The sequence below is a fragment of the Cydia pomonella genome, chromosome 7 (assembly GCF_033807575.1).
Source record: "Cydia pomonella isolate Wapato2018A chromosome 7, ilCydPomo1, whole genome shotgun sequence".
NCBI lineage: Eukaryota > Metazoa > Arthropoda > Insecta > Lepidoptera > Tortricidae > Cydia > Cydia pomonella.
The window spans coordinates 18587148-18614883 of NC_084709.1; the positions used below are offsets into that span (position 1 = coordinate 18587148).

Genomic DNA, 27736 nt, shown 5'->3' on the forward strand with positions numbered 1-27736 from the left:
CTTTCAGTATTTTCACTTAAAATTTATTTGTATCAAAATAATTCAACTTAAATTGCAATGTTGAGAGTGTTTGTATGAAATGAGTTGTTGTGATTATTTTTTGTAGGGTATATGTAATATAGTGCTGAATTAACATTCAAGTTCAAGGAAGAATTCGTAACTGTAAGGTCCGTAAGCCATCTCTCACGTAACCAATATTCATTTTAATGTGATTTTTTCGCAAATGTATTAAAAAATTCGCCTACGGGTCATAAAAAAACATGACCCATAGGCGGATCTCGTAAATAACGACACACTTTACACACTTACAGTAAAATGTACTAAAACGCAATTTTATGTACATTCAAAAGGAAAATTCATAGGAAATATTTAGTGTATGATGGACAGTTGCACAAGTAACTAATATTTCTGACATTTTTACTAACTGAAACACAGCAAAGCTGTAGCATCAAAATATCAAAATTTAAATAGATAAAATATTAAGCAAAGGCGGCAAACTACTTTCTCAGTTGCGTAAACACAGTTATTTTACGAGGGAGCGGCAGAGCCGCCCATATTACAGCAAAATATAGTGCTTCCTTGACACGGGCTGCTTCTACTAACTAAACTAAAAGGAAAAATCTCGACACTTGTTTAGTTAGAAGAAAAACATCACGCCCCGCGTTAAATAAAATTACCTTGAAAGGCGATGTTTTTTAGGGTTCCGTAGTCAATTAGGAACCCTTATAGTTTCGCCATTTCCGTCTGTCTGTCCGTCTGCGGCTTTGCTTCGTGATCGTTAATGCTAAAAACTGCAAGTTGGCATGGACACATTACTTAAATCATGCATGGCGACGGACCGGTAAATTAAAAACTACAAAATATTTTTTTTAGGGTACCTCCCCTACAAAATATTTTTTTCCTCTATGACCTAATGGTGTGGACTATCGATAGATGGGTTTTTCAAAACGAATAAGGGTCTGCAACAACCATTTTTTGATATAGTGAAAATTTTCGGAAATAACCACTCCAAAACTTTTGAACCATGAGTTCAAAAATATGAAAAATTCGTAAAACACTCGTTTAATAAATACTTTCAATGAAAACTAAAGCGAACATGATCGGTCAAGCCATTTATGACGTGTTGCAAAAAATCTTCACTTAGTAAAAAGACATAAGTACAAAGCGCTACGATGGTACTACCTTGTGCTTGTAATGTACATGATACTTACTAATAGCCCCCGTTCAGCCTATTTTGACACAATGGCTACTACGGAGTAGCGTGACGTGCTCTTGGCCGATATTTCTTTGAATGGTTAGTAGTAGTATGCTTATTTCTAGTTTGTAATTTGATAAACAAAATTATCTCGTTTTGAAACAGAACGCAAAAATTTTATGGGCAACCTCATACGGCATGAAAATAAACACAATTTCCGTTACAGGCTTTATTTTTCTATGAAAAATAAAAACAAAAATTAAACTCTAAACATAAGAAATACAAACCTTAAGAAATTCGGCATTCAGCAAAGCTAATAAAGAAAATAATAATTGCTAGACTCTATAATTGTTAATATTGACTTATCGGTATAATCTACTTAAATAATGAGGTAGTTGTTTACAAATAGTCTTTCAATATAATCTTAAAATTAAGTTTCATTGTGATAAAAATGTAGCTGGAGACTGTGCAGGGTTTTTAAAATAATTAACGTTGAACATTTCATAGAGGTAAATAATGGGTGACTGGCAATGGCGTTTATAATAATGTCAAAGTTTGACAATAATATAACCATTGAACTATTATTACTACGTATAGAACCGGCACAGAGAACCAGTATTTTGCTCCATGAGTTCTTGTTTTGACACCAAACCCTATGGTTATGCTTCTATAAGCAGAACGTGCATCTCGCGACCTAACCGCGTAAGCGCCATAAATTTTTACGGCGCTTATGACGCTTTGGTCACGTGGTACAGGTTGCTATTGCGACAATTTCATTGTTCGGTATGGCTTCTCTCTAGTAATAATAACTCAATGTAACATAACGGAATTTCGTATCAATTAATCGCTTATTAGATACTTATAAACTACTGTTATTGTTTATAATATGCACTCTATGTAAAAATTGAATCAAATACGTGACACCCCAGGAATCTACAGAATCAGCTATTTTTGTACTTAGTAACAAAATTAAAAATAACAATATTCTTAAAATTTAGCCCATTTATTTGTTTAATAAGGAGGATTAGCGGAATAGGGGATCGTCTAATTTAATTGAACATTAATGATTATCATTTTAGTCATGTCATGTCAAATATATTTCAAAGTAATAATGCTCCATTCATAATAATAGAAAAACTGTATTGCGTTTTTTTTCCGTTTGCAAAATTTTATTTTAAGTTGTGCCTGAACACGTCTCCCATAGGTATATTTATTCAAGGTGTATGAAAACACTTTATTTTTATCGGTGTATGAAAACACTTATATTATAGGTGGCTGGTATTATTTTGACACAGTTCTATAAATAAATTAACTACCCAAATTAAATTAACTTTCGCCAGTAAATATGCAATAAAATAAAAGCTTTTAAAAACAAGAAGCCCCTTCAGCTATTCGCCGAAAGGTATGGACCAAACAAACCCTCTTAACTGTAATCCTTAAGTATATTAATTAAAACCCGTATGTTGTAATACTTAATGATATTTCAATCACGTGTCAGTCAAAAACACAATTCAAATTGTCTTCCAACATATACCTATGTACTCTTGAACAAGCAAGTTTTATTGTAGTACTATGGTATATTATATGAGTTAGATTAGCTTAGCTTTTTACCAATATATAGATATCCTACAAAGGATGTTTTTTTTATGTTTATTGATGGCCATATAAGTATAGTTTAATTTATATAATATTATAGCATCAAAAAGGCTAATTCATGATTAACAGATTAAAACGTGACGGTAAGCAATGTCAAATAATTATTGCAAATTACTTAAAGTATAAAACTAGATAAACAGACTTCTTCGCAATGTTTTCTGTGTAATTAAGTACCTATACTTATAAAAACGTCACTTATCATTAGGCTTTTGAGCAAACTTAAAGTATAAACATTACTCATGGCTTTTATTTCATTTACAAAGTCGTACTTTTATTTTAGTAGGTGGATGTGTGTACTTAATTAATATACATTATTCTTTCAATCTTAACATTAAAACAAGTTAACTCATCAGACGCCTCTTGAATATTACAGTTTAACTAAATTAATTATTGCAACGATGTTAGGTGAACTTTGGCACGTTGATTTACATATTTTTATTCTTATAAATTGGTTATTGGTAATGTATATCGATAAAACAATTGCACCGTTACATATGTTCATATTTAAAATAAAATTTCCATTACTGTAGATATTCTTTTGGTTACGGTCTAGTAGCGTTGCAGGTAACAACATACATATACTATTAATTATAGGAATTAATAAAATGAAGTGTAGTTATATTTCTAAATTTAAAGACCAAGAACATTTAACCTATCATTATTAAACTGTATTTGCTAAAAAGACCAAATAAGATATTTAAGTTCAAAAACCTGCTGACAGTAGTAGCTAATATAATAATATCTAGTTTTCGTCTAATAAGCAAATTGATTAAATTCTTTTATACATAAATACTGACTCCATGGCACTAAGTATAAAATTATACAAGCCTAGTTAATACGGCAGTAGTAGAAAATATTATTAATCGAGTCTTAACAATGTAAACTTCAAATTTCTTATTTGGTCTGACAATAGCTACTTGTATACTATATACTAATATTACTTAAAGTTTGTCATTAATAGAATTTAGCAATAAAATTAATAATATTGATAATAATGATTTAAACACACACTTAACTTTGGGTAAATACGATATAGGAAAATTATAATATTGACACTCGAACACATTTTTGTACTTAAGTTAGGTACTTACGAGTTTATTAATATAATGCAAACAGTAGTAGAATGTATGTAGTACAGTGGCAATAAAGCAAGCGAAAGTAATCAAATTCAATTTAACCAGATTTGCAATATTTTGAATAATAATATGCGTGCTTCCTTTATGTTTTATTTTGTTTCTAGGCAAATATTATTTCATATATTTTATTTATCCATTAGAAAACAACATTTTAGATTGTTTTATTAGATTACTTAGGTAAAAATAGGATATGTATATCAGTTTCAAAATTTTTGGCTATTTGAGGATATTCTCCAATGGTACCAGCTAACTTCGGTGTACATATTTGACCAAATATTCCTGCCACATTTTTTAAGTTAAAATATTCGTCGAAATAAATTCCATCAATTAAGTAGCCGAATAACAATCTGCGACAACCGGGAAGCATGAAAGGAAACGATAAAATGTGACGTGAATTATAACAAAACTTTTGGCAGGTCAAGACTCAAAGGGATTTTTAAGTAATCAGTAATTAATTATTACAATAAATTAGCAATAGGTATGATAAAAAATCAGGTCTCTTATAGCGCACTAAAGTTAAACTTAATATTGTAATAACAAAATTAAATAAGTATAATGATATTTGTACTTATCAGTCTTGCTTTTTTTCTGTATACTAGTTTATGTCTTGTCTTTATACTCGTAGATGCATTTGAGGTAGATAGTCATATGTATATTTAAGTAAATAGTGATTTGGATGTCTGCGTTGACGAAATATTATGCATTCTTTAGCTTACGGTCTATATTTGTAAAATTAAAGAACGAATGCAGCTAGAATGCCTGATAATCCATCTAGGATAGGACCATCATGTATGCTGCGGGCTGCCATCTTGGCTGTCTTGAGAACTGCCAGAACTCTTCGTTTGCTGATCACTCTTCTTTTCAACCTTTAACAAAAATATAACATGAGGATTAATATTCTGAGACGTTTTTGTGCAATATCATACTTTATCACGATGTTGCACTGTTATGCACGAATTATTTGATTGCGGCAAATCAAGGGTTACAAGGAGGATTTCAATACATACATAGACATTTATTAAATTTGACGGACTTGATCGGGGAATGATGGAGTTATGTAATAAAATGTTTTAAGAAAATATCAGATCAGCAGAACCATACCTCACACTTGCGTCTTTTGAGCGTTGGCGTCTAGTCAGCGCAGTTGCGCCATCGCTGCGTCGAGCAGCAGCCATAGAGTTGACTAGACGCCGACGCTCGGGAGACCCTAGTGTGGGGTACATAGTCATCCATATTGTGGAAGTACGGCGACGTGATGGAATCGGGTATGCACTAGTTTCTCTAGTAGATTCGGTCTTACAAATAAAAATAAATCTATAGTAAAGAAGACGGTTCGTCTATAGATATCTGCCCTATCAATAGGTTTTGAGGTTACCTAGACCCGACTTAGCGACGGTGGTAGCTTCCCGGAGTCCATTATGGCTGTGCAATAGCTCGCCATCCATTTACGGGTCTTTTATGCATTATAAGTCATTAAGATGTATTAGGATATATTTTGTTTTTCTGCAAGCTTTCCTTTTCTGTTAATCTTTGTAATATAATTTGTCGTCAAAATTCTACTGCACATGATGCTGGGCATGGAATCAGTGAATGTTTTTTGAATAATCCTAAATTAATTGCTATTGATCCTGTTTTAGCGTCTAATTAGTGCTGTTATTTTATAGTATTGTCAAATATCGCATGGACGGGTGATCAGCAGAAAAAAAACCTTTATTTAACATGTTAAATAAAAGTTTTTTTTCTGCCCATCTTCTTTCTATCAGTTTTGGTTTGAGGAAGCTTGAGTACCTTACCCTCACCCTAAATTCACTACTGAGTGGGCGACAAGAGGCTAAACTGATGATGGCGAAGTACCTTTATAGGGCAATCAGCGATGAGATGGTCTTCGCTCTTGCAGTTGTGACACCTCTTTGGTTGCGGGTCGATGTTGCACTTGGCGGCTATATGGTTGGCGAACTCTCCGCAGTTGTAGCAGCTGGAAGACCAAAACATTCATTAGAATATTTTTATATCGTAAACTCGGGTTTGTTTTACCTTGAGGAGAAGATTAGCCTTATATTTGATGATAAAACGAACTTCTTGAAGAGAAGTTCGATCGATATTATATGAGTCACTTCATTTGAAGATATAATATTATATTAACCAACAAAATGGACTGAACTTCCCTCTACTTCAGTCTATTGATTAGTGACATGAGTCGGGGACAAATTGTTTATGATTTATATGAAGCGCCCAGTTGTGCCCAGCAGCAGGAACAAACGGGAATACACCTCTACTTCGTAAGATTTGGGTCTACCACTTATTTAGGCAGTTGGTAAAGAAGTTATGCGGTAAATTATTAATAGAAAGTATAACTTTATTTTGGGACTTAAATTAGTTTATATATTACATTTTTGATGATCAAACGAACTTCTTGAAGTGAAGTTCGATCGATATTATATGAGTCACTTCATTTGAAGATATAATTTGTATACCGCGCGATCTTCCATACAAAAAGAGAAAACGTTTTTCCACTTCTAATTATTTTCCACTCTCCATGATAGTATGTTATTGACATAATGATAAAGTAGGTTTACCTTTTTTCAAAATTTGCATAAAATTTATTTTATTTAAAAAACCTATAATATGGATCTATATCGGAATGCCTAAAGTTTTTTGGCCTAAATTATCATTGCCTAATATTATTTGGCATAACCATCACTTGCCCTAACACTCGTATGGCCGAATTGTGGTTGCCCTATTCCACAATGGCCGATTTCGTTTTGGCCTAATTTGTTTTTCCCTAATGACACTTACCACAATCGTAACATACCCTAATGTTACATAGCATAACAATCATTGCGTCTAATCATTAAAAATCCAAAAAATGATATGTCCTAACCATCTTTATACCTAATTGCACACAGCCCATACCTTATTATGGCCAAATTATTATACGTTTTGGTAGTAATCACTAATCACCCAAATTGGGTACATTTAGCAATATCGACGGAGCCCCGCTTGCGCGGGGCTCCTATTCTGTGCCGTTTGGCCTTCGGCCGTTTGAAGATACCTAACGAACCTAACCTACCGTTAAATTTTCACCGTCCCAATCCCAACACTCCCAACACCGACAATTTTACAAGCGCCAACCATTAAGGCAGAATTCGCACCTCGTTTGCGAGTTCATTACTGCATATATGGAAAATAATATGATGACAACTAATAATTAGAGCAGTACCCATTATGCCAAAACAGTTCGGGCATCACATTATAGTTAACACTATAATAGGGATTTCATGTAATATGCAACAAACCATTAGGGATACTCACCATTAGGACAAAAATGCTTAGAAAACATAACATTTAGGTAAAACAATACATTATGCAAAATTATCATTGCGCCAAGTGACTGTTATGCGAAGTGATCATTAGTCCATAGCAGTTAGACCAAGTGATTTTAGGCAAAACGTTGTTAGGCTTTCAGAAGGACACCCCTATAATATATTATGCTGAAGCGATCGACATTAAACCAAAGTGATTTGTTAACATTTAGTTAGTGGTATACGTTTTCTCCCGAAATGGAATATCATAGAAAAAAAAACCCTTATTTTGCTAGGATCGCAGAGCCATTTTTCCCTTTTAAATACTTAACCTATTTTCATACTCATCAGCTTCATCTAGTTAAACCCTTAAGAGAAACTCCTAGTTGCGATTTTTCCATACAAACTCTCTCGACTGTTTCCTCCCTGGATTTTTAACCTAGAGCAATGATTTTTTCAAATAAAATCAATATCGTCAATATCTGTGTCGCTATGTTTGCTTTTTTGGATTATTTTATTTTGAAGAAACTTAAAGCGTCTCGAAAATCGTAAAAACGGCTCAATTGAATTGGCTGCAAGAAACGGCGCAGTATACAAATATGACATAAAATATCCAAAAAATTAAAACATAGCGGCATAGTTTATTTATTCCTCTTGCAGTTTCCAAAATTTCATGATGATTGGTTGCGTTTTGGAGGAGGAAACAGTCGAGCGCGAAACCTCGATTTTTGAGTTTTTTTTTTCTTGGGGATTTTAGTCCGGTCTGCAGTTGTCCTTATCGCACGCACGCACTCCCGCCCACCTCAGCGCGACAGAAACATAGCTTTAAAATTCGAGATTTGAAAAGTTGCTTAACTACGAATTGCTCTTAACCAGTCCGTAGCTGACTAATAACTGAACCAAACGCCTCAGTTAAACAGTACATCCTTAATTACTAAGAGTAAGTTTTATTTATGTATATAATAGTGCTCGTTTAAAATTAATCTGCAGTATTGTCTAGTGGTGAGTAAGTCTAAAAACTTCTAATTAGAATTTGTTAAAACTTTTAATGTGCGTCAATCATCAATTTGTTGTATTGTAAAATTCTAAAATATTTGTACTGTATACATATACATATTTATTTGTACCACATTTCGAAAATAGCGATAGTGCTGTAACACATTTGGGTTACAGCAAATAAACATTTGTATTATTTGCCTTCAAGCCTGGCGTCAAAAATTCACGAAATAGAAAATTTGTTTTAAAAATGTTCTTTTTATCTTGCAAATGTGATAAAAATCTGTTTATGTAACCGGAGTGATATTAAAATTTGTAAACTCGAGTAATATAAAGCCTACGAACTGCACAATAAGGTTTCTATTCGAGCCACATTATCAACTTTGACTGTAGCGATAGCGCCCTTATTCCTCAATGTACTTTTTGTGCCACGTTACAGACACGTGTTGAAATTACAAAAATATTAACTTAAAAACCATTACTGAAGGAAAATACTGGGTAGGCATGGGAAGCTAGAGCCGTACCTATTTACTTAATATCGTGATCAGGAGCCCGATTCAAACTCATATATTTAAATCAAAATTATATATAAAGGATGTCCATACCCCAGATATTAGGGTGCGGGAATAATATAGTATGTTTATAACTTTGTTTATTGTAAAATAATTACCAAACTATGAACAAAAAATCGGTAATAAGCTCCAAACGGGCTTAGAAATGTTTAAATAGTTTTTTTTACAGTATTTACCTATTTTTGGGCTAGTGTAAAACATTCTCGCACCCAAAAATCCGGGGTACGATGATGTCACTTTGTCAACACGTTGAGGAATGTACGCGTGAATATAATTTTGATGTCAAAATGTAGGTTTAATATGCTATGAAGCTGCATTAATTACAACCCTGTTTTAAAGGTTAAACATCGTCAACAACATCAATTCTATTCAATTGTATTTTATTTAAGCACCTGGAATAAAATTAATATTTTTTTATTATGTCTGGAGGCCTAGCAGCTTCAGATACTAACCTAACCAATAAAAATGTAACTCAGCAAATGAAAAAATACCTAACTTAGCGAGTATGCCTTGAGTATGACTAGTCAATCACTGAGTTAGTATTTTAGCTGCAAAGTAAATTTTTCGGTTGCGCGTTTTAAAATTTCCTTTGAAATATGCCGTAAAATATTACTATGGTGTATAACAGATTGGGTTCATAAATACCCATATATTGACTTCCTATGTTTTATTAAGATTACCGTATTTTTCTGAACCGTTTCTTGGAGAGCGGCCTGCGGTGCGAGCCCTGGCAGTCCACGGCCGAGGGCCCGGAGACTCTGGTTGCCTCCAGCCCCTTGTCGGACTCCTTGCATTCGAACTCTACGGCCTCCTCGTCGCCCAGCGACCGAAACCCTGGCATCTGAATGACGCTCTGAAATCAAGTAATTAGTGGTTGTTAGTTCATTAGCCAGTGGATTTAAAGACCGTGTCATTCACGAAGGCGCGTGCCTTGACTTGTATTGCCATGTTATTAAAGGTTAGATTGGACAAATCTGCGCATCATCGTGGAAGATACGAACGATACGGGACAACACCTGCTGGTAACGTTACACGGCCGGGGATTTTTTAAGAACCATGGCTAAGAAGTGTATCAGTGTAAATAGCAACTGTTCGCCTTTAATATTCTCTAACTTTACTTTTACTGCTCTGCTGTATCAGCGGAAGTAACAGTATTTTATTTAACTATGATACTTATAAAGCAACCATACATATGGCGCTATTGAACTAAAACTAGCGATAAAAGAGTCTGATGCTTTTAAATTTAAATCAATATAGCGTTTTGTAAATTTAGAGATTTTTAGTGACACTCAAGAATAATTGAAACGGGCTAATTTGTCTGGTTTTCGATTGTCATTTCTTTTGAATGCGAATTTTTTTGGTAAACTACCTTATTTATCTAACTTTAATATAGTGTAGTGCCTGGGTAAGGCCAGCTTCAAGAAGTTCATCTTGAATAGCGACAAACTACGCAGAAGATTCAGAAATGGCGTCTCGCTTAGTGTTGAGGCCAACTTCGAGTCAGAGTACTTAGTACATATTCCTAACCATTGAAGATCACAGAAAATTGAGAAAATCAATGATATATTGAAATAGTCAAGTTTCCATTAAGGTTAGTTAGATGGTAGACTTCTAAAGGGAAGCATAGTAATCATATCGGAAGTAAAAATATTGTCCAATGAATTTATATTATTATATATTTCGTAACATTGGCCACGTTGCGTACCCAATTCAGCTAGTTATCATTTATGAGAAAAATCAACGTTATCGCTCCCCAATACCCGCGCACAACCTAATACATATAAATTTTACCACTCCAGCGTTCCGAAGTACAAGTTTAGTAGCGTAAATGTAATAGAAAAAACATCCGGCCTTGATAAGGCGAACAAACAAATAAGCGCACTATCAGGTCAACCGTCAACCTAGATACGCCATTATTTGTGAATGGATTTATTTCTACTATTCTGGAGTATTTAAATATTTTGTAGTAACAGGTATTATACATTTTAAACATACAATTGCACTGTAATGTATCAATGTACATGTTGTACTATAATTTTAATTGGATTTTGTAAATACAAATTCAATAGTTGATCAGGTTAATAGTTTAACATTTGTTAACTAATGTACACTCAGATCTAATAGTGCATCCCTATATGTGACATTATCTATGAAAAGGGACCTTATTGTCGATGGCGCTTCCGCCGTTATAATAGATGCTCCGATACAAATACAACGCTGCGCGACGCAGTGCGGCGGAAGCGCCATCGACAATAAGGTCCCTTTTCATAGATAATGCCACATATATGTAACTGACATTGTAAAGATGAAAATGAAATTTATTACACAAAGCAAACAATTATGGGAAACTTTCTCATATGTTGTCGATTTATTTTTTGTCAGATTTGACAAAATTTGGTGACTAGATAGAGTTCCCTATTCTGTACAAAATAAGTGTCAGAGTTTTTATAACATACATTTGTTATAAAAAATCTTCCACTGAGTTACAAAAATGGATGGTATTTGAACTCAACGGACAATTACTTACATACAAATTTGGGAACAAAATGGGATTTCGCATATATTCCGTGCAGAATGAAAAGCTCTTCCAGCTTACCAAATTGTATTAATAGGCCAAGCAATAAGAAGGTAAAGAGGCCATGTCGCTAAAACACATAGTTTCAGAGATATAATCAAAAAACTGAAAAATGGGACCTCAAACCCGCTCTCCCCCCGGCTCAAGGGCTACAGCTGAGGACTTTTGATATGTTCACCTCCTAAATAGTCCAAACAAAACAACGAAGTCAAAAATTATGTTCCAAGCATTTCCCTTATAACCTTTTTTGAGCATTTGTTGCCTGGGCTATAAATTGCTCTTATTATTAATAAGGTTTGACATTTAATATTGCTACTGTTAAAATTAAAGAGATTACCTAATAAAATAATTGAATCCCTCATAATTATGTGAATGTAAGGCTCGGCAGAATTTCACTTCCTTGAAATCCGGAGTTAAGCTGAACTGGGGATATATATCTCTACCTTTCAAAAAGCACAACTAAAATCACAAATGCATATTTTCTTTTCTGTATAACGTAGTATGCATTCCTGGTGATGGAAATAATGTGGTATTAATTTATTTATACTAATAAATAAATATTTATTTGTTTGACGACTGGTCTAGACTAGTGGGTAGTGACCCTGCCTATCAAGCCGATCGTCCTGGGTTCGAATCCCGGTAAGGGCATTTATTTGTGTGATGAGCACAGATATTTGTTCCTGAGTCGTGGATGTTTTATATGAATTTAAGTATTTGTGTATTATATAAATCGTTGAATTGTTGTCTGAGTACCCACAACACAAGCCTTCTTGGCTTACCGTGGGACTTAGTCCATTTGTGGAAGAATCTCCCCTTGCCCTTGCCTAATGCGCACTCGTGACTCAATCCTGGGCAGACACATATTACGTCCGGAGGAGTTATTAAGGTCTCTCGAAATCAAGAGGATCCTACAGCTGTTTGAAGTTGCAGGTTTGCATCGAGAGTTGTAGTAGGTGGCCATCACAATAGATCAGGAATGGTCGCAGTGATATTTAGGCTGTAGAGCCTTGCATAGCCCCTAACAAAGAAGAAGAAGAATAATATTTATTTAAATATTTATTTATTTGTTAACCTAAAGATTTTCTTTCGTGACATATTCACTACGCTGCCTATCTCAACTTTATGCTAACCTGGCTTTGCTTATATGTCATCAGCAGATATTTTCTAGCCATTCAGTCGCCAATCTCTACCAGTTATCAATTTTGCTCGAAATTTATCCTTGTTAAATTTTGTTTCCTCAACATCGTTGGATCTAAACTCGTATAAATATCTAATAATAATTACCTGATGCACAAAGACATCCTGGCCACCGTCGTCCGGCGTGATGAACCCCCAGCCCTTGGCCACGTTGAACCACTTGCAGCGACCGCGCCGCGTGACCCCCGTCACCCCCGCTGGCGCCACGCCCGCGCCCGAGCCCGCTGCGCTACCGACACCTGTAATAAATAGTCAAGACTTTTATTTTTAATGCAATCTTTTATTTCCGATTTTAGAATCTCTATGAGGAATGCGTTGTTCAATATAGAGTTCCAATTTTAAACTTATGCTTTGTCATATTACATTGTTATCGCGTAAATAAGTAGCCTAAGTTTTAGTTCTAAATGTCTATACCTGTTACTTAAATATTACAACTTATATAGTTTTCAATTTTATTGAATGGCTTATTCTATTCTAATGAATAAACAAATATTTTTGTTGTTTTTTTGCTTCAGATCAGTTTTAGTTTTCTGGGACAGTCACATCTTTAGTTAAACTATCATACGGGCGAACGTCGAAAGTTATTATTCTAATATATGACGACCCTTACTACTTTTGTGTAAATATTTACTAAGTGATATTTGTGTAAATCCATATTCCATTACGAAAATTGCCATAACTAGCTATATAGAAACAGGAAGCCAATTCAAAAATATATTTGGATGTCATTTTGTCATCATACGCGCGTGCGTTTCGGTCATATTACATACATAGTACATTTATTGGCGCGATTCAGACACACTTTTACCATAAAAAATAGTACATTACGAGACAAATGCGAAAAATAGGAAATTCGGGGAGTGTTTTAAATCGACACGAGTTGCGAATTACCTATTCGCACATGTATCGTACAACGTTTTACAGTACATATGGCCCTTTAAATATTCGACACAGTAACGTAATATGCTAATTTTCGCACTAGTGCGGTAAAGTAGCACCATATGTACTGTAAAATATTTTTTAACATGCCAGTTTAGAAAAATAACTGTCAAAATTTCCGTTATAAACTAAATCAATGTACCTATTTTCATGTAATCTATTTATGTAACGTTTCGATATGCTTTAAACAGTGACCAGAGCTTAGCTTCCCTACTTTTTCATTGAACCTAAGCAATTTAAGCGTATAAATATTAGGTTCATAGTTTGAATGCCAACATTTTATAGTAGCATACGTATGTTAAAACTATGAAGCGTTTTATTTCACTGTAATGAAAGCTGATACGAAAACGCAACATTAGGCCGGACCAATTAAACTCTAAATTCTAATTAGGTAGAGTTGTTAAAGGAAAGTGGATGTTCCCTGTTTATAAATGCATACCGGGACAACTACATCGTTCGGAAATCTATTAGCAATAAATAAGGGCTGGCGGTTGTTTACCGGACTAAGAAAGGGTATACGATTCCCTTTATCGCGCTCCTATACAAAAAATAACGTGGGAACCGAAATAAAGAATAGCCTTTTTACATGTTTGTATGGTTATTGAACTCGAAGATTTTATGAGACGTGTTCACATGACATTGTTAATATGCGAGTAGGTAGGTGGGCGCTTCAATTCAATTAATAATCGTAAACATGACTAATCAGGGCTTTACGCAACTTCCGCATTGTATCGAAAAAGATGTGACTAAGAGCGAAGTATTCGGAAATAAGTAACGTAAAACATTAGTAAGCGCTACCAGAATTAGTAATCGTCATTAAATTAAAGATAGGTACCTAAACAATATGTAACAACATTGTGACTACCACTTGAACTATGTGTCCTACGGGAATCGTTTGATATGACGAAAGTTTATCGGTAGCTTTGCTAATTCGTTACACATTTTCAAGTGACGGTGTGTAAGGTAAGCATATTATTTCTGGCGTAGAACGCAGCACACGTGGCGACGCCGGGGACTCGAGGAATGCCTGGTATTTAGGTTGCGTTTCTGGTACCTCTTCATTCATTGCCGTAACACTGCACCTAGCAGGCATTCGTGCGCCCCCCGCGCCTCGCGCCGCTCGCCTTCTGTCCAAACGACAAACGCAACAACCACGCATGGGGCTTTTATGTAGTTAGACTTTTTAGTTTTGAATTCGCCGTTGCCTTGCCGCGTCGTACGCGTCTTTGTAGTCACGTAAGGCTACCAGATACCATTCTTATGAACGATTTAAATGCTATTTGATTAAGTAACAAGGCCCCTTTACAAAGTACTCCTAATCTTGATCTTGATAGACGCATGTTCAATTCTAGTACAGTTTCCATCTAGGTTGATGCATTTCGCATTAGCACTTATCAATATATTTTTTTTGGCTTAAATTGCATTTTTGGTACATGCTTTTATCGCTAACTGTACTTTTCTTTCCACATGCAACTAATATTCGTGGAGGCAGTAACAACCCCAAACACAATTAGTTTGCATTGTTTTATCACAAAGTTCTCATGCCCCTTCCTCTTTCCACCATCAGATCAGCTTCACGGCATTACAATATTGCATTTTCATCAGATTTACATATGTACGCAAAATTTCAGCTCAATCGGAAATCGGGAAGTGGGTCAAATTTAGCTTCCAAGATTTGACCCACAATAACTTAACATACCTACTAGGGCAAGTTAAATAAAAGCTTATAAAAAAATTGCCGTATTTATTTTTTGAAGCTTTTCAGTAACTGTCTTTCAATTTTACAGTGTAGTAGTGCATTTCATTGCTTACTGTAAAAGAAATCACGGAACTAAACAACTAAGCAGAGTAATTCTGGTATGTGAGGTACAGGGTACAGTACCGACGTAAACAGATTCTAGTTTGGGCGGATTCCAACCCATCGACACGCCGCTTCTCTGAAACGCGTTACAAATGTCAATAAGATGAGTTTTTACAACCAGGCGGGTAAAAGGAATGTAATTAATGATTTTCGTGTGGTGCCACCTACGTAGAACTGTGTGTGTATTTTAATTAACTTGTTAACTAAACATTTCAGTATTTTTGCGTACTTGATTTTAAGCTAACCTAAATAACAAAAATAACTTTTTAATTCACCATGACACTAAATGTAATTGTTTTAATGTTTAGTGTAAGTAATTAAAAATATTTACCCTTGTATTAGTATTCGTATAAGCATAAAAGCGTCGTTAAGAATGCTAAATCCGTTATGTGCTCGATTTTTTATTAACAAATAGTTACCTAGCAACAAAATACATAAGGTATTATTTAATTTGGTTAAAATCGCGCACTTACCGGATTTGGCATTCTCAAAGACTTACTCTAAATATAGTATTCAGATGTAAAAACTAAAATAATGATAATAATATGTGATAATAAAGAAATATATTGGAATACTTCTTTACCTCTATTAGACAGAATAGATCACCTAGCAGCGTAGATATAGGTACAAGGTAGCTGGGCCCTGCGAGTTTAGGTTCTTCTGTCACTCTCACTCATTGTAATCGGGAGTGAGATGGCTGTGCGTGCCCGGGATCCCAGATATCATGTTTTTGAATTTGCCAAGAAAATTGCATATTTGAATTGTCAAAATGAAGATTAAAAGTTAGAATGGGAAACCTTTTAATAGATCTCTAAGCGCCTAGAAGATATAACAGTAAGCAGCGCTCACGACAAATTAAAGTGGAACATTTAATGTTTTGAATATTGAGACATATGAGTTTATCTCATTTCTAGCAATAAGAGGGCCGGCGCATGACGGCTATTATATTAATTAAGTCATCAACAGTGCATATGAGCAGTAGTTCTAATTTATACTCATTAATATTTTTCTGTTACTTGAGCTTATTTGCCAGAGTTGGTACTAAAAAGAAATGTTTACATCTTTCACATTTCGACGCTTAAAGATTTGAACGTGATTCAGGCATAGGTAAGTCTTTAGGTATGTAAGTACGTACGTACCAAGCAAGAAGTCCCACTTTGCCGCTTGCCATAAGGACGCTTTGATAGGATATTAGTATAAAAATACAAGCAAATCTCGTCCTTATGGTAGCGATAAAGTGGTACCTTGGCTAGACTTCACACATTCTGTGACACATATGCTGCCACATTACATTTTTTCAGTAGAACCCCCTGCTCATAAAACTGAGCAAACCTTTGATAAATTGTGTCCCTTTCTAATAAAGAAATCTAAAATTGACAGATAGATAAGGACAAACGATTATCAAAGGCTTGTTAATGACACTTTATAGGCATTTATGAATAACACCATAAATATGTACACATTTTATCTAAGGTTTATTTTAAATATAGTGCTCAAATTTTAAAGCAATTCTTGGTCTTTTTTGTAGGGCCTGCCCGCTTAGCCAATGTGCTAATCAACGCTCCGTATTAGTGCGACTGTATGTAACAGTTGCGTTTCGTTCGTGGGCTGGAATGCCATTCGAACTTTTAAAATCTATTAATGACATGTTGTTAATCGCAGCGTTTTCCGCTCACACCAATATACACATACAAGTGAGATGGTCGGGCAATTTATCGGGCTCACGAAATCTGCCTCTTGTCTGTCAAAGGCTTGTATGTATAGTGTGTGTCGTATGGAAGGTTTCACAAAGTTCCTAGTAACAAGACTGGAATTAAATTAGAATCGTATGTTTCGTGTGAATCGTGTGCACTCACTTGCACTACATGTGTGCCAGCGCGACGCGAGGCACTATTAATCACATTAAAGTGGGATTCAATATGTTTTGCAGAATGCCGTTTGATTGCAGAGCGCGCCACCCGCACAGCAACAATAAACATACCTACAGAGCTCGGTATTAGATACTTTCAGTCAACAAGAAAAATGACTTATCGAAATTAATTAAGGCGCACTGCGATTAATTTCTTGCGGTTTCAGTCTAATTTCTTGCGATTTCAGTCTTGTAAGAGCATGCGCTTATGAAGCATGCCATACGGCTCAATTCGACGAATGATTAAGACGCGTTTAAGATTTTGGAAAGATCTTTAAAAGATCGATAACTAAAGGACATGTCAAGATTAACGTTTATTTCGATTCCGCTGTGATCCCAAGAAGAACCCATCTATCTACGATATTTCTAACGTCAAAGTGACATTGGTTGCCCAAATTGACATACTAATGATATCTAAATGAGAACTTATCTAAACCAGAACTTATCGTTATCGTATCTCTTTCTTCGAATCGGGCCGTTACTTTACACTTTTTGCGGTATTGAAACCGCAAGAAATTAATCGCAGTGTGTTCTAAGCCTTAGTCTGACTTGGAAAATGCAGGAATTCACCTGTATTTATCTTTTTTATCAAGTTGTTTGATACCTATGGCGGGTGTTTAATGCTGACTTTACAATATAGTCCATCATATAACTATGAGTATTAAAGATATGTATTGGCAAGCATAACATCATTTTCGCTTTATTTTCACGCATTCAATCGCTGAATTATTGCTATTATTACAAAATATTAACCATAGGCGCTTGTAGGATTAAAAAAAGCGGCCAAGTGCGAGTCGGACTCGCCCATGAAGGGTTCCTTTATGACGTATTAAAAAAAACTACTCACTAGATCTCGTTCAACATTTTACCACTTTGGACACACATTTTTTCACTTTGGAAGTGTCTCTCGCGCAAACTATTCACTTTAGAAAAAAAATATATTAGGAACCTAAATATCATTTTTGAAGACCTATCCATAGATACCCCACACGTATGGGTTTGACGAAAAAAAATTTTTTTTTAAATTTTATGACGTATTGAAAAACTACTTACTAAATCTCGTTCAAACCAATTTTCGTTGGAAGTTTGCATCGTAATGTATATCATATATTTTTTTTAGATTTTTCATTCTGTTATTTTAGAAGTTACAGGGGGGGGGGACACACATTTTACCACTTTGGAACTGTCTCTCGCGCAAACTATTCAGTTTAGAAAAAAAATGATATTAGAAACCTTAATATCATTTTTGAAGACCTATCCATAGATACCCCACATGTATGGGTATGATGGAAAAAATTTTTTTTTTAAATTTCATGACGTATTAAAAAAAAACTACTTAATAGATCTCGTTCAAACCAATTTTCGGTGGAAGTTTACATGGCAATGTATATCATATATTTTTTTTAGTTTTTTCATTCTGTTATTTTAGAAGTTACGGGGGGGGGGGGGGGACAGACATTTTACCACTTTGGAAGTGTCTCTCGCGCAAACTATTCATTTTAGAAAAAAATGATATTAGAAACCTCAATATCATTTTTGAAGACCTATCTATAGATACCCCACACGTATGGGTTTGATGAAAAAAGATTTTTTGAGTTTCAGTTCTAAGTATGGGGAACCCCCAAAATTTATTGTTTTTTTTCTATTTTTGTGTGAAAATCTTAATGCGGTTCATAGAATACATCCACTTACTAAGTTTGAACAGTACAGCTCTTATAGTTTCGGAAAAAAGTGGCTGTGACAGAATCGGACAGACAGACGGACATGACGAATCTATAAGGGTTCCGTTTTTTGCCATTTGGCTACGGAACCCTAAAAAGACCTTCATTGGTCATGCTCTGAAAGTGGGTCTTTATTGTTCTACAAGGTGTGCAGAAAGTGATACGTTTCTGCACTAGATCATTTTACATTCGAGGTTTTTTTTTTTTAGATAAGCAATTAAAATTTGGTTTTAAATGGATTTGTTGGGCAGTTTTTTGTTGTTTCGGAGATTTCGGGGCAAAGTGCCGAATTAGTCACAAGAGCAGCCGATTCAACGGAGCCACGCCGTTTTGTCGCCTAAATAGTGTTTAGTTTAATTTTATAAAATATATTTATATATTTATTTATGTATTTTAGTCTATAAGGTATTTGTAAGGCCTTGTTGCCGGAATCATTTTTTTAATAAATAAAATAATATGCAATAATACTGAAATCTTAGTCATTAATTTTCGTGTTTTGATTATTGTCGCCTATTTCTTAAGCTGCTAGTGTAGTCTCTTCGATTTTACTACTGTATTGACCGTTTTTTTTTTCAGCATTCACATTTTAAAACTATTATGTCAATCGTGTACCCGTTCAGTATTGTCGCAAGTTCGCAACATATACCAGTGGCATTGCTATACAATTAAATACATATATTTCGCCAGGTAAGTAACCGAATCAAACCTGTAGTGTAAATAAGCATATATTATCTACGTCATCTGAAAGCTTAAAAATATCGGACAACTTCATGAAGATAAGTTTCAAATTATCACTATAATTCATTGCGTCGCTTATCGCCGTCAGTGCCGTGGCGTTCATTCCACACTCCAAGTCAACATACACTAAGGAATTTCAATGCAACCAAATGTTTTTAATGCATATGTAACATCTGATTGCATTCCTTTTAACCGGTACCCACTGACGTGTCATACTAACTAAACTTCTACTCTTTAAATAGTGGATTATTTAACTAAAGTTGTTATTGATTCTAACGTATAACAAGTTAATACATAATGCTTTATTACACAAACATTTTAAAGATATTGGCAGCTACAAGTACCTACAAGTATGATGTTGATACATAAAATTGTATTAAAAAGGTAGTTTAAGAATACATAAATTAAATATATTACATATTACCGTTCAACTGAGGTGACTGGTAAGAAATTATCAAGGTCAGCTACGAACTGGTGAAAGTGTTGGCTGATTGAAACTAATTTGTATTAAGTTAAGTAAGAAAAATAATTATATATGTGTCTTTCCATCAGAGAAGGGTTTGTGTATATATAAGAAAGCCAACATATATGTAAGCTAGTTTTAGTCGTTAAGGGGCTCACTCATGGAACGGTTCATCTTTACAATCCGTCGATACAGACTGATCGAAACGGATTGATAGTGCATGTTAATATCGTTAACGATTTACTTATTCGAAGACGATACTTAGGCGGAAATGGCAAAAAAAACCCGTGTAATCATGAATATCGTAGCGATGAATCAACATTGTATGGCTCTTTGCGACCAACGATTTGCTTTTTGTCTCATTCTTGACGCAGGCGCCTCACTTGCTTTGCTTGCTTGAGTGATCTGTCGATACCCCCCGTCAGGGGGGTATGAGGGGCCGCTACCGCACAGTGGCTGCGGCGGCTGTCGCGGGTCGCTTCCCCACCGACTGGTGGGGTGGTCTGTTGGCCGTCATTTTGGGGACGGTGTGGGCAGCTGGTGTAGGCCAATTGCTTCGGGTATGAGCGCTGCATCCCTCGATCGTAACGACCAATCGCTCCGTGTTTTGACTGCATATTTCGAAATGACCGGTCGTCACGATTTTCGTCAGATTGATCGAAGCGATTAATCGTACCATAAGTGAACCCCTTTAAACTCCTCTACCTTTGACTAGAAAACCGCTGCCACGGTTGGTAAATTCTTTAACACTGTGCACCTACTAGACTAAGAAATTCGGCTTCTTACCCTTCTTTTCTTGGATAAAAATTGAAGTGTCAGATTACTAGTGTCCTAAACTGAAATAAACTACTACTGCTACTACTTACTACTGAATAACTGGAAGCCTTGGTCACTTTTCCTTAGTATATGACATTTATTTCAGTGTATAATTTATATAGTAGTGTTTCTACTTGAAATAAAAACAAATTAATATATTTTCTGAAAAATAACTTAATTTTTTTCTAATACTTCTAATAGTACTGGTATCCTATCGGTCACTGGTGCCACTACGTTAATCAACTTATTATATTATTTACGTTAATAAAACAAATGCCAATAGCAAAATTTATTATATTAGTAGGAATGTAATTCTCTTCAGTCAAAGCTTGTTATTTATTTGTGTAGATCTCTTAAGGTTTTCGCGTAAAGTTGAATAATTATTGTAAACTTCACACTCTATTTTCTTTCATACAGATATTGCATTACAAAATTCAAGATCTGAGTTGTACCTCCATCGTATATCTGTTCACCTTTGCGGGCACTATTTATAGAATGAGGAGTTAATACTGTGTAATTTTAGAAAGGGAGGGATAGGGAACCCCACGCATTTTGAGGATTTCATTTATTCGAAATCATATTACATTTAATATTAAGATACAAGTGAAGATAAATACAATACTTCCCACACAATACACTTTACCAAACGTTCAACCTTAGCAATTTGAATGGGTTAGAGAAAATTGAAAATGGTATGGGTAAAGGTATATTTGTTCTAACTTGAGAGAGATGCTCACAAACTGTAAAACGTTGTTTCATTTTTTTATGAGCTTCCCGCGATAATTTAAATTGTGATTACCTAAGTACCACTACATTGACTATGCAAATAAATAAAACAACGTAAAGTCACGGATTTTATTAATATATAAGTCAACATTTTGGTACTTACGTGAAATATTTGTTTTGAGCTTTGAGATCCATTTCACAAAAAAAAGAAATATTTTATAAATTTTTGATTATCTAAATATGTAAATGCAGGTTCCATAAAAACCTACAAGTTTAGCCTAGCATAGTATTTCGGTATTAAAAATACTGGTACTGCTAATTTGATCAAGCAACAAGTGTTTTGGTCTGGATGTTTTTTATTATATCTCAATACAGATATGTATCCCCAAAATAGAAATTATAATCCTTACGTTACAACTTATTTTCTGTTAGTTTCCCTTTTCTGATTTATTTGAATCATTTACCCTTCACCTGTCCAGGTGATTGGCTAATCAATGGGACAGACTGCATTCGATATTCCTACTGCTATATGTGTTGGAGCTGCATACCGATTGCGTACGTGGTACAATCATAGTGTAATTGAAGCAGTTTAAATATAGTCAGCAGCAAGTAAAAGGTTTAACTATTGTTTTGTACCGCATTCCAAATCAAGCGTTTTTATCAGAAAAACGGTGAGCTACTGGCTCAGTGGATTCCCTCACGAATCGTCATAATCCTTATTAAAAATATATTTAGAATTTATGAAAAATATACCTTAGTTAATTTTTAACTCCGTTTTACATTTAAAAAAAATCGAATTTCAACAATAGAAAAATTAAGGCTTAGCCGAAATGTAACAAGATTATAGCAGTTCTATTCATTGAGGAATCATTATAACATAGGCTTTGGCTTGGTGCCTTGCGCCCAAATATAGAGTTCTTAAAGATGCAGTGCTACTCGTATATTGGAGATCAAAACTTACTTAAGTTTTTTATTTTAGATCCAAGTATTCTGCGAATCCTGTACCAATCCCCAACCATAATGTACCGCTTAAAATAAAACAGAGATTGAGTAGGTACATATATTGAACGATTTAAATGGGAAATTAAATTAGTTTCCGTACCTACATCTTTATTTATTTTTACCATAAAATTATATTTCAATGCGTATTAATGTCAATTTCTGGATTTGATAGATTCAATTAAGTATTTGTTTATTGATTTAAAAACTGGCCAGGCCACATTACGACTCCGTACCATTGTATCGAACGCATCGTAATGACAGGTAAACTTTTAGACATTTCCCTGGCTAGAGTTAGCCACTCGCAAATCAAAACTTGCACATACAAATGGTCAAAATAAAAATTTATAACAAAATGAAATGAAAGGCCATGTTAAAGGCCTCTGGGCTATATTAGAAGCTATAAAGCTTTTGCATTTAGACACACGGAGATGAAAAAAAAACGAACAAGATTGAGAAAACCAAGCTAATGTAAAGTGTATTGGGGTTAATCTGAAAAAAAAACTACAAATCAAATAGGTACACTGACAGCATTACTCTAGACACCTATGTTTCTCACTTACCACTTTCATCTACTCCTAACATACAAGGTAGGTTCAGATTCGTTTGTTACGGTAAAAGAAGAGTTTTAGTAAAATAAGTTGACCGGTCCGCGAATTCCAACCATTTTTATCACAAGGCTAGTCGTATGTTGTACCACGTCACGGTAGGTTTGTAGTTAAATATATTCTAATTAGAAACAAATAAGGAATTTACCTATTTCCGTCGCGGCTCCTAAAGTAGGAAAGGCTTAGTCACATGTTTTCAGAATTACAAAGTTATGACGAATTATTTGTGACCAGTAAAAAATATAGGGTACATGAACTTTGACTTTGAACTTGGGTTTTAAATAATATGAGTCAATAAGTAGTGCTTACTTTTCTTTTAAAGAGTATTTTAAATTTTAAAGATAGATGTGGGTTTATAGGCTACTAAACGATACGGTACGAAAAATTTCATTTCCAAAATAAATAGAGACTTCTTTTATTTCTGGTGAACATCCACAAAAAATTAAGGAAGATTTATAAGATAAGTTTTTGGAAATTTCTACTACTTAAACATCTGTATATTAGTAACACAGGGCCGAAAATGGTAACATAATAAAGAAGAGGCCTACTCAGTCTGAAAAAATAGCTAGAATTTTTTTTTTATCTTCAGTGTATTAAGTCTACACTTTCCTAAATTCTTAATATTTTGCTTTCAGCGTAGTTGGTTAATGTTTGACGTTCAGATTAGCATACTTGTCAAACATGAGCGTCAAAAACACAGCGTTATAAACATCTCGAGTTATTTCCAATAACAGAAGTATGTCGAATTTTATGAGGCATATAAAATTCGTGGGAAAGGGCTCGATCTTTACGTTCACTCCGAAGTTTCAATGTATTTTTGACGTTACATTACATCTTACGTGCATAAATAAACCTAACTACCTATGGAAAGTTATGCAACTTAGCGCAGGGCTCAATTTGCCTTTAATGTTTTACATGTCATTAGTTCTACTGAAACCTTTAATTACAGGCGTGTAATTCCACAATAGTGTTAAATTCAAATGAAATTGGTCCTTCATTCATCTGATTCACCTGCAGATTACTCACTTCTATTTATGGGGTTATGTTTCTTTGCGTTACGTTTTTAAATTAACCAAACAATCGGGTATGGACCGATTTCGCTTCGAACATGTTTCTTGGTTTTTTGCAATAATATATTTAAAATTTGCTAAGGGTTTTATCAAGGTTTTTTACTTAGCTCGTTTGCGAGTCTATCTGATGTGATGGGCAAATGTGTTTCTCCTCCAGTCCTCCCTGTACCGTGTTTTACGGTCTACTACTGCCGCGATCATCATTGGGTCATCATTGACTCTTACAGTCGGTGCCCTAACACAAGTATCCACTTTTCCTAAGCAAATAGTATGACCACGTGGGTAATTAAGCTGGGGCACCTACTGTACATAGTAGTCGTGATATCCGTGAAAGGGGTAAACCGAGCAATAAACAAAACACGACCCTATATTATGGGATTGGAGACGTCTCTCTTAGAACATGACATTGCTGGCTTAATAAACTAAGATCTTTAAAGATCAGCAACGATAGATTTCCACAGAATCTGAGCGACCTTGTTTTGTAAAAATACTGATATCGACTAGTCCATATTGATATACATTTTTTGAACACTCTGTATGACACATTTTTTGTTGAAGACTGTAATTAAATAAATCTTTTTCCGTACAGACCAAAACTTCAAGAAATGTTTACACCAAAACATCTGCCGCACACTGTATAAAGTTAAATATCATTAATTATATTCCCCATTGTTGATTGAATGACATGTGACAAAATCGTAATCACTAAACTGTCTGTACGACAATTAAATAATAATTAAGAAGGTTCTTGTCACGTCTATTAAAAAAATCGATTGCGCCCTATCAATTAGACTAGTTTCAAAGAAACCCTAGCCCTACATCAAGGAACCCTATCCGACTTAGGCTTTCCCAATGTCCAGTTTCGTCATAGGTACTTTGGTATTATTACACTATAGGCCTTTTTAAAGAATTTTCAGTATGAATAAACGCACAAGCACGTGTGCGCTAAGTGGTTGATAAACAGTTAATATTTTAGTAAACAAAACACATTTCCATGAATGTAGCACGCATGGGCTACAAGTAAATGACCTAAAACGTCCTGCCATTCACTACTTTTTGCTGGCCTTGTGTTTCAGTTGCTTACGGAGCGTTCGAGTCAGCTGGACCATTATTAATCTATGTTTTGATTACGCGTATTTGTTAAGGATTTCATAGACCCATTTATTTTGGTTTTCTGTAAGGCTAATGCTTGTAAAGCGATGGGAGCACAGGGCCTGTTATCAATCGTAGGCATGGAATTCAAACGTGAATCACCGTCAAGTGGCGCCTGCCGCGGGATCTTGGACGGGAGCGAAAGAGACAGCAACAAGTACCACTATTCGTATTTAATTGACTGGTTACGAACTCGGACCCCTCGGTAGGGATGTAACTGAATTTTAATCGACTTTCAAAAATTCGGCACGAATAGACTAGAGCTATTTTTTTTTCTGATTTGCTCTAGTTAGTGCTATCTAGCGTGCTTGTGCAATTCTTAGAAAGTAATAATTTTGTAAGTACCTACCTATAAGGTTTAAAATCAATAAAATATACTTAATTAATACATGTTAATTAAATGGATTTTAGCTTGATTAATGAACGGACGATTGAATAACGGTCTCATACTTATCCTACAGTCCTTCAAGACTAACATAAAAATACAACAATAATTTTACTTAGTGTCCAACAACAACAACATAATAGTGTCCATATAGGGACACAATACTATGCCAAAATACAGTTCGCAGTAAAAATAACTACGGATAAAATGTTACTATAATTGGTACTTACCTACTCCTAATAGCCCTCGTAGGGCATTCAGATACTTTCTACATCCAACCAAAACAAAAGGAAACCATTGAGGAAATGTAAACAACACCGTTTCTGCATCACAAATAGTTGTCCCCTCGTTAGGTGCAGGACGTGACTAGTTCGACCTGCTTTTATTTTCATTCCCAAGTAAAAATATCGACATGGGTCCGTCACTATTTCCGTGGCATGTCGGCGACAAAAACACGTCGTGTAGTGGGGAGTGGAGATTAAGGTCCTCCGAAAATGCAGTCGGCTCTAACCCACACAGATAGGAAAAAAAACCCTGTCCATTGTAAAACGCATCTTAAAGTTATAGGGCTAGAGTCTAGAAATAAACGCGGAAAACAAACGCATTCGATGCATACCAGCGGCATGCACTCGAGCTCCCAAAACGGAGTATCGTATGGTATCGTAAACACTGCTTCATGCGTAGAGCTGTGCTTGAGGAAATGCTGCTGAACTGCATTCTTACATGCTCATTATTTATGAATGCTTTTATAAATAACCAAGCTTCTTCAATTTAGTTGTTTCTTATTCGTTAACAGAAAATCGTGTAGATAATTCATGTGGACAATTGTGTATCCGCAGATATCAATTTATCTAAAACGCAACTATTACGCAAACAACATGACGTTATTATTTCATCAATACCAGAAATACGAGGTTACTGTTATAATTATGTATATCGTGTTGTTAATCAGCGTGGACGAAGTAAACATGGTGCGCATATGTGCGACATCTACAGTTTGAGACTCTATTAACCTCAATTTGAATAATTTCAACGATGATATAAACAAATGCCTTCGAGTGGCTCCCCGGGCACATCGCTACGCATCCGCCCGATAAGGGTCACGTCAAGTCCCGATGCATACAACAGCTTTTGACGTAAGTTGATTGCGTATGCGCGCCGCACCAGGCGCACCCTTCCTTACCCACGTGTGAAGATAGATTTATAACGAGCGTAACGGAAACCATAAAACAACTACTACACCAAAATACAAATACTACACTCCTACGTTCATAAGATAACAGAAAAAAATTATACTCACTCGAAGACGGAACTGCATTTCCGCCTTCCCTCCCGCTCATCGTGTGTAAAGAAACTTAACAGCACCAACAAATATCACCTCTTCTTCGTAACAAACATCATCAAAATAAGGCACTTTATTTGTTTACAACGAGTTCATTGACTGACGTAGTTTACGCACATTTAAAAATAACATATCAACAATGAAAGGTGCATGAGAGCGGGCGCGAACGCACGTCAAGCGGCTAGCGTAGCGACGCGTACGCAGGTCGACTGCATCGGCAATGAGTGGCACGGTGCGCGGTGCGGTCGGTCCCTTCCCGGATACCGGCAAGTAGATAGAGTTTTTAAAATAGTGAAGCTAACGAAACGTGTGCACCGGCCGAAAGCGGTGGCCGCTTTGCCCCGAAATATGTCACTTGCTCGCGGAGAACGCGCCACT

The 27736-nt window shown here is 35.2% G+C and overlaps 1 protein-coding gene across 1 annotated transcript; it reads right to left on the reverse strand.

Moving 5' to 3' along the window:
* Positions 1–1409: 1409 nt before the first annotated feature.
* LOC133520046 (protein lin-28 homolog) lies at positions 1410–27736 on the reverse strand. The gene is made up of 5 exons (XM_061854308.1): positions 27317–27736; positions 12717–12868; positions 9538–9710; positions 5842–5962; positions 1410–4853 (listed from the first exon to the last, which is right to left on the reverse strand). Exons 1-5 carry the CDS (start codon positions 27354–27356, stop codon positions 4773–4775), a joined length of 567 nt encoding a protein of 188 aa, XP_061710292.1. The 5' UTR covers positions 27357–27736; the 3' UTR covers positions 1410–4772.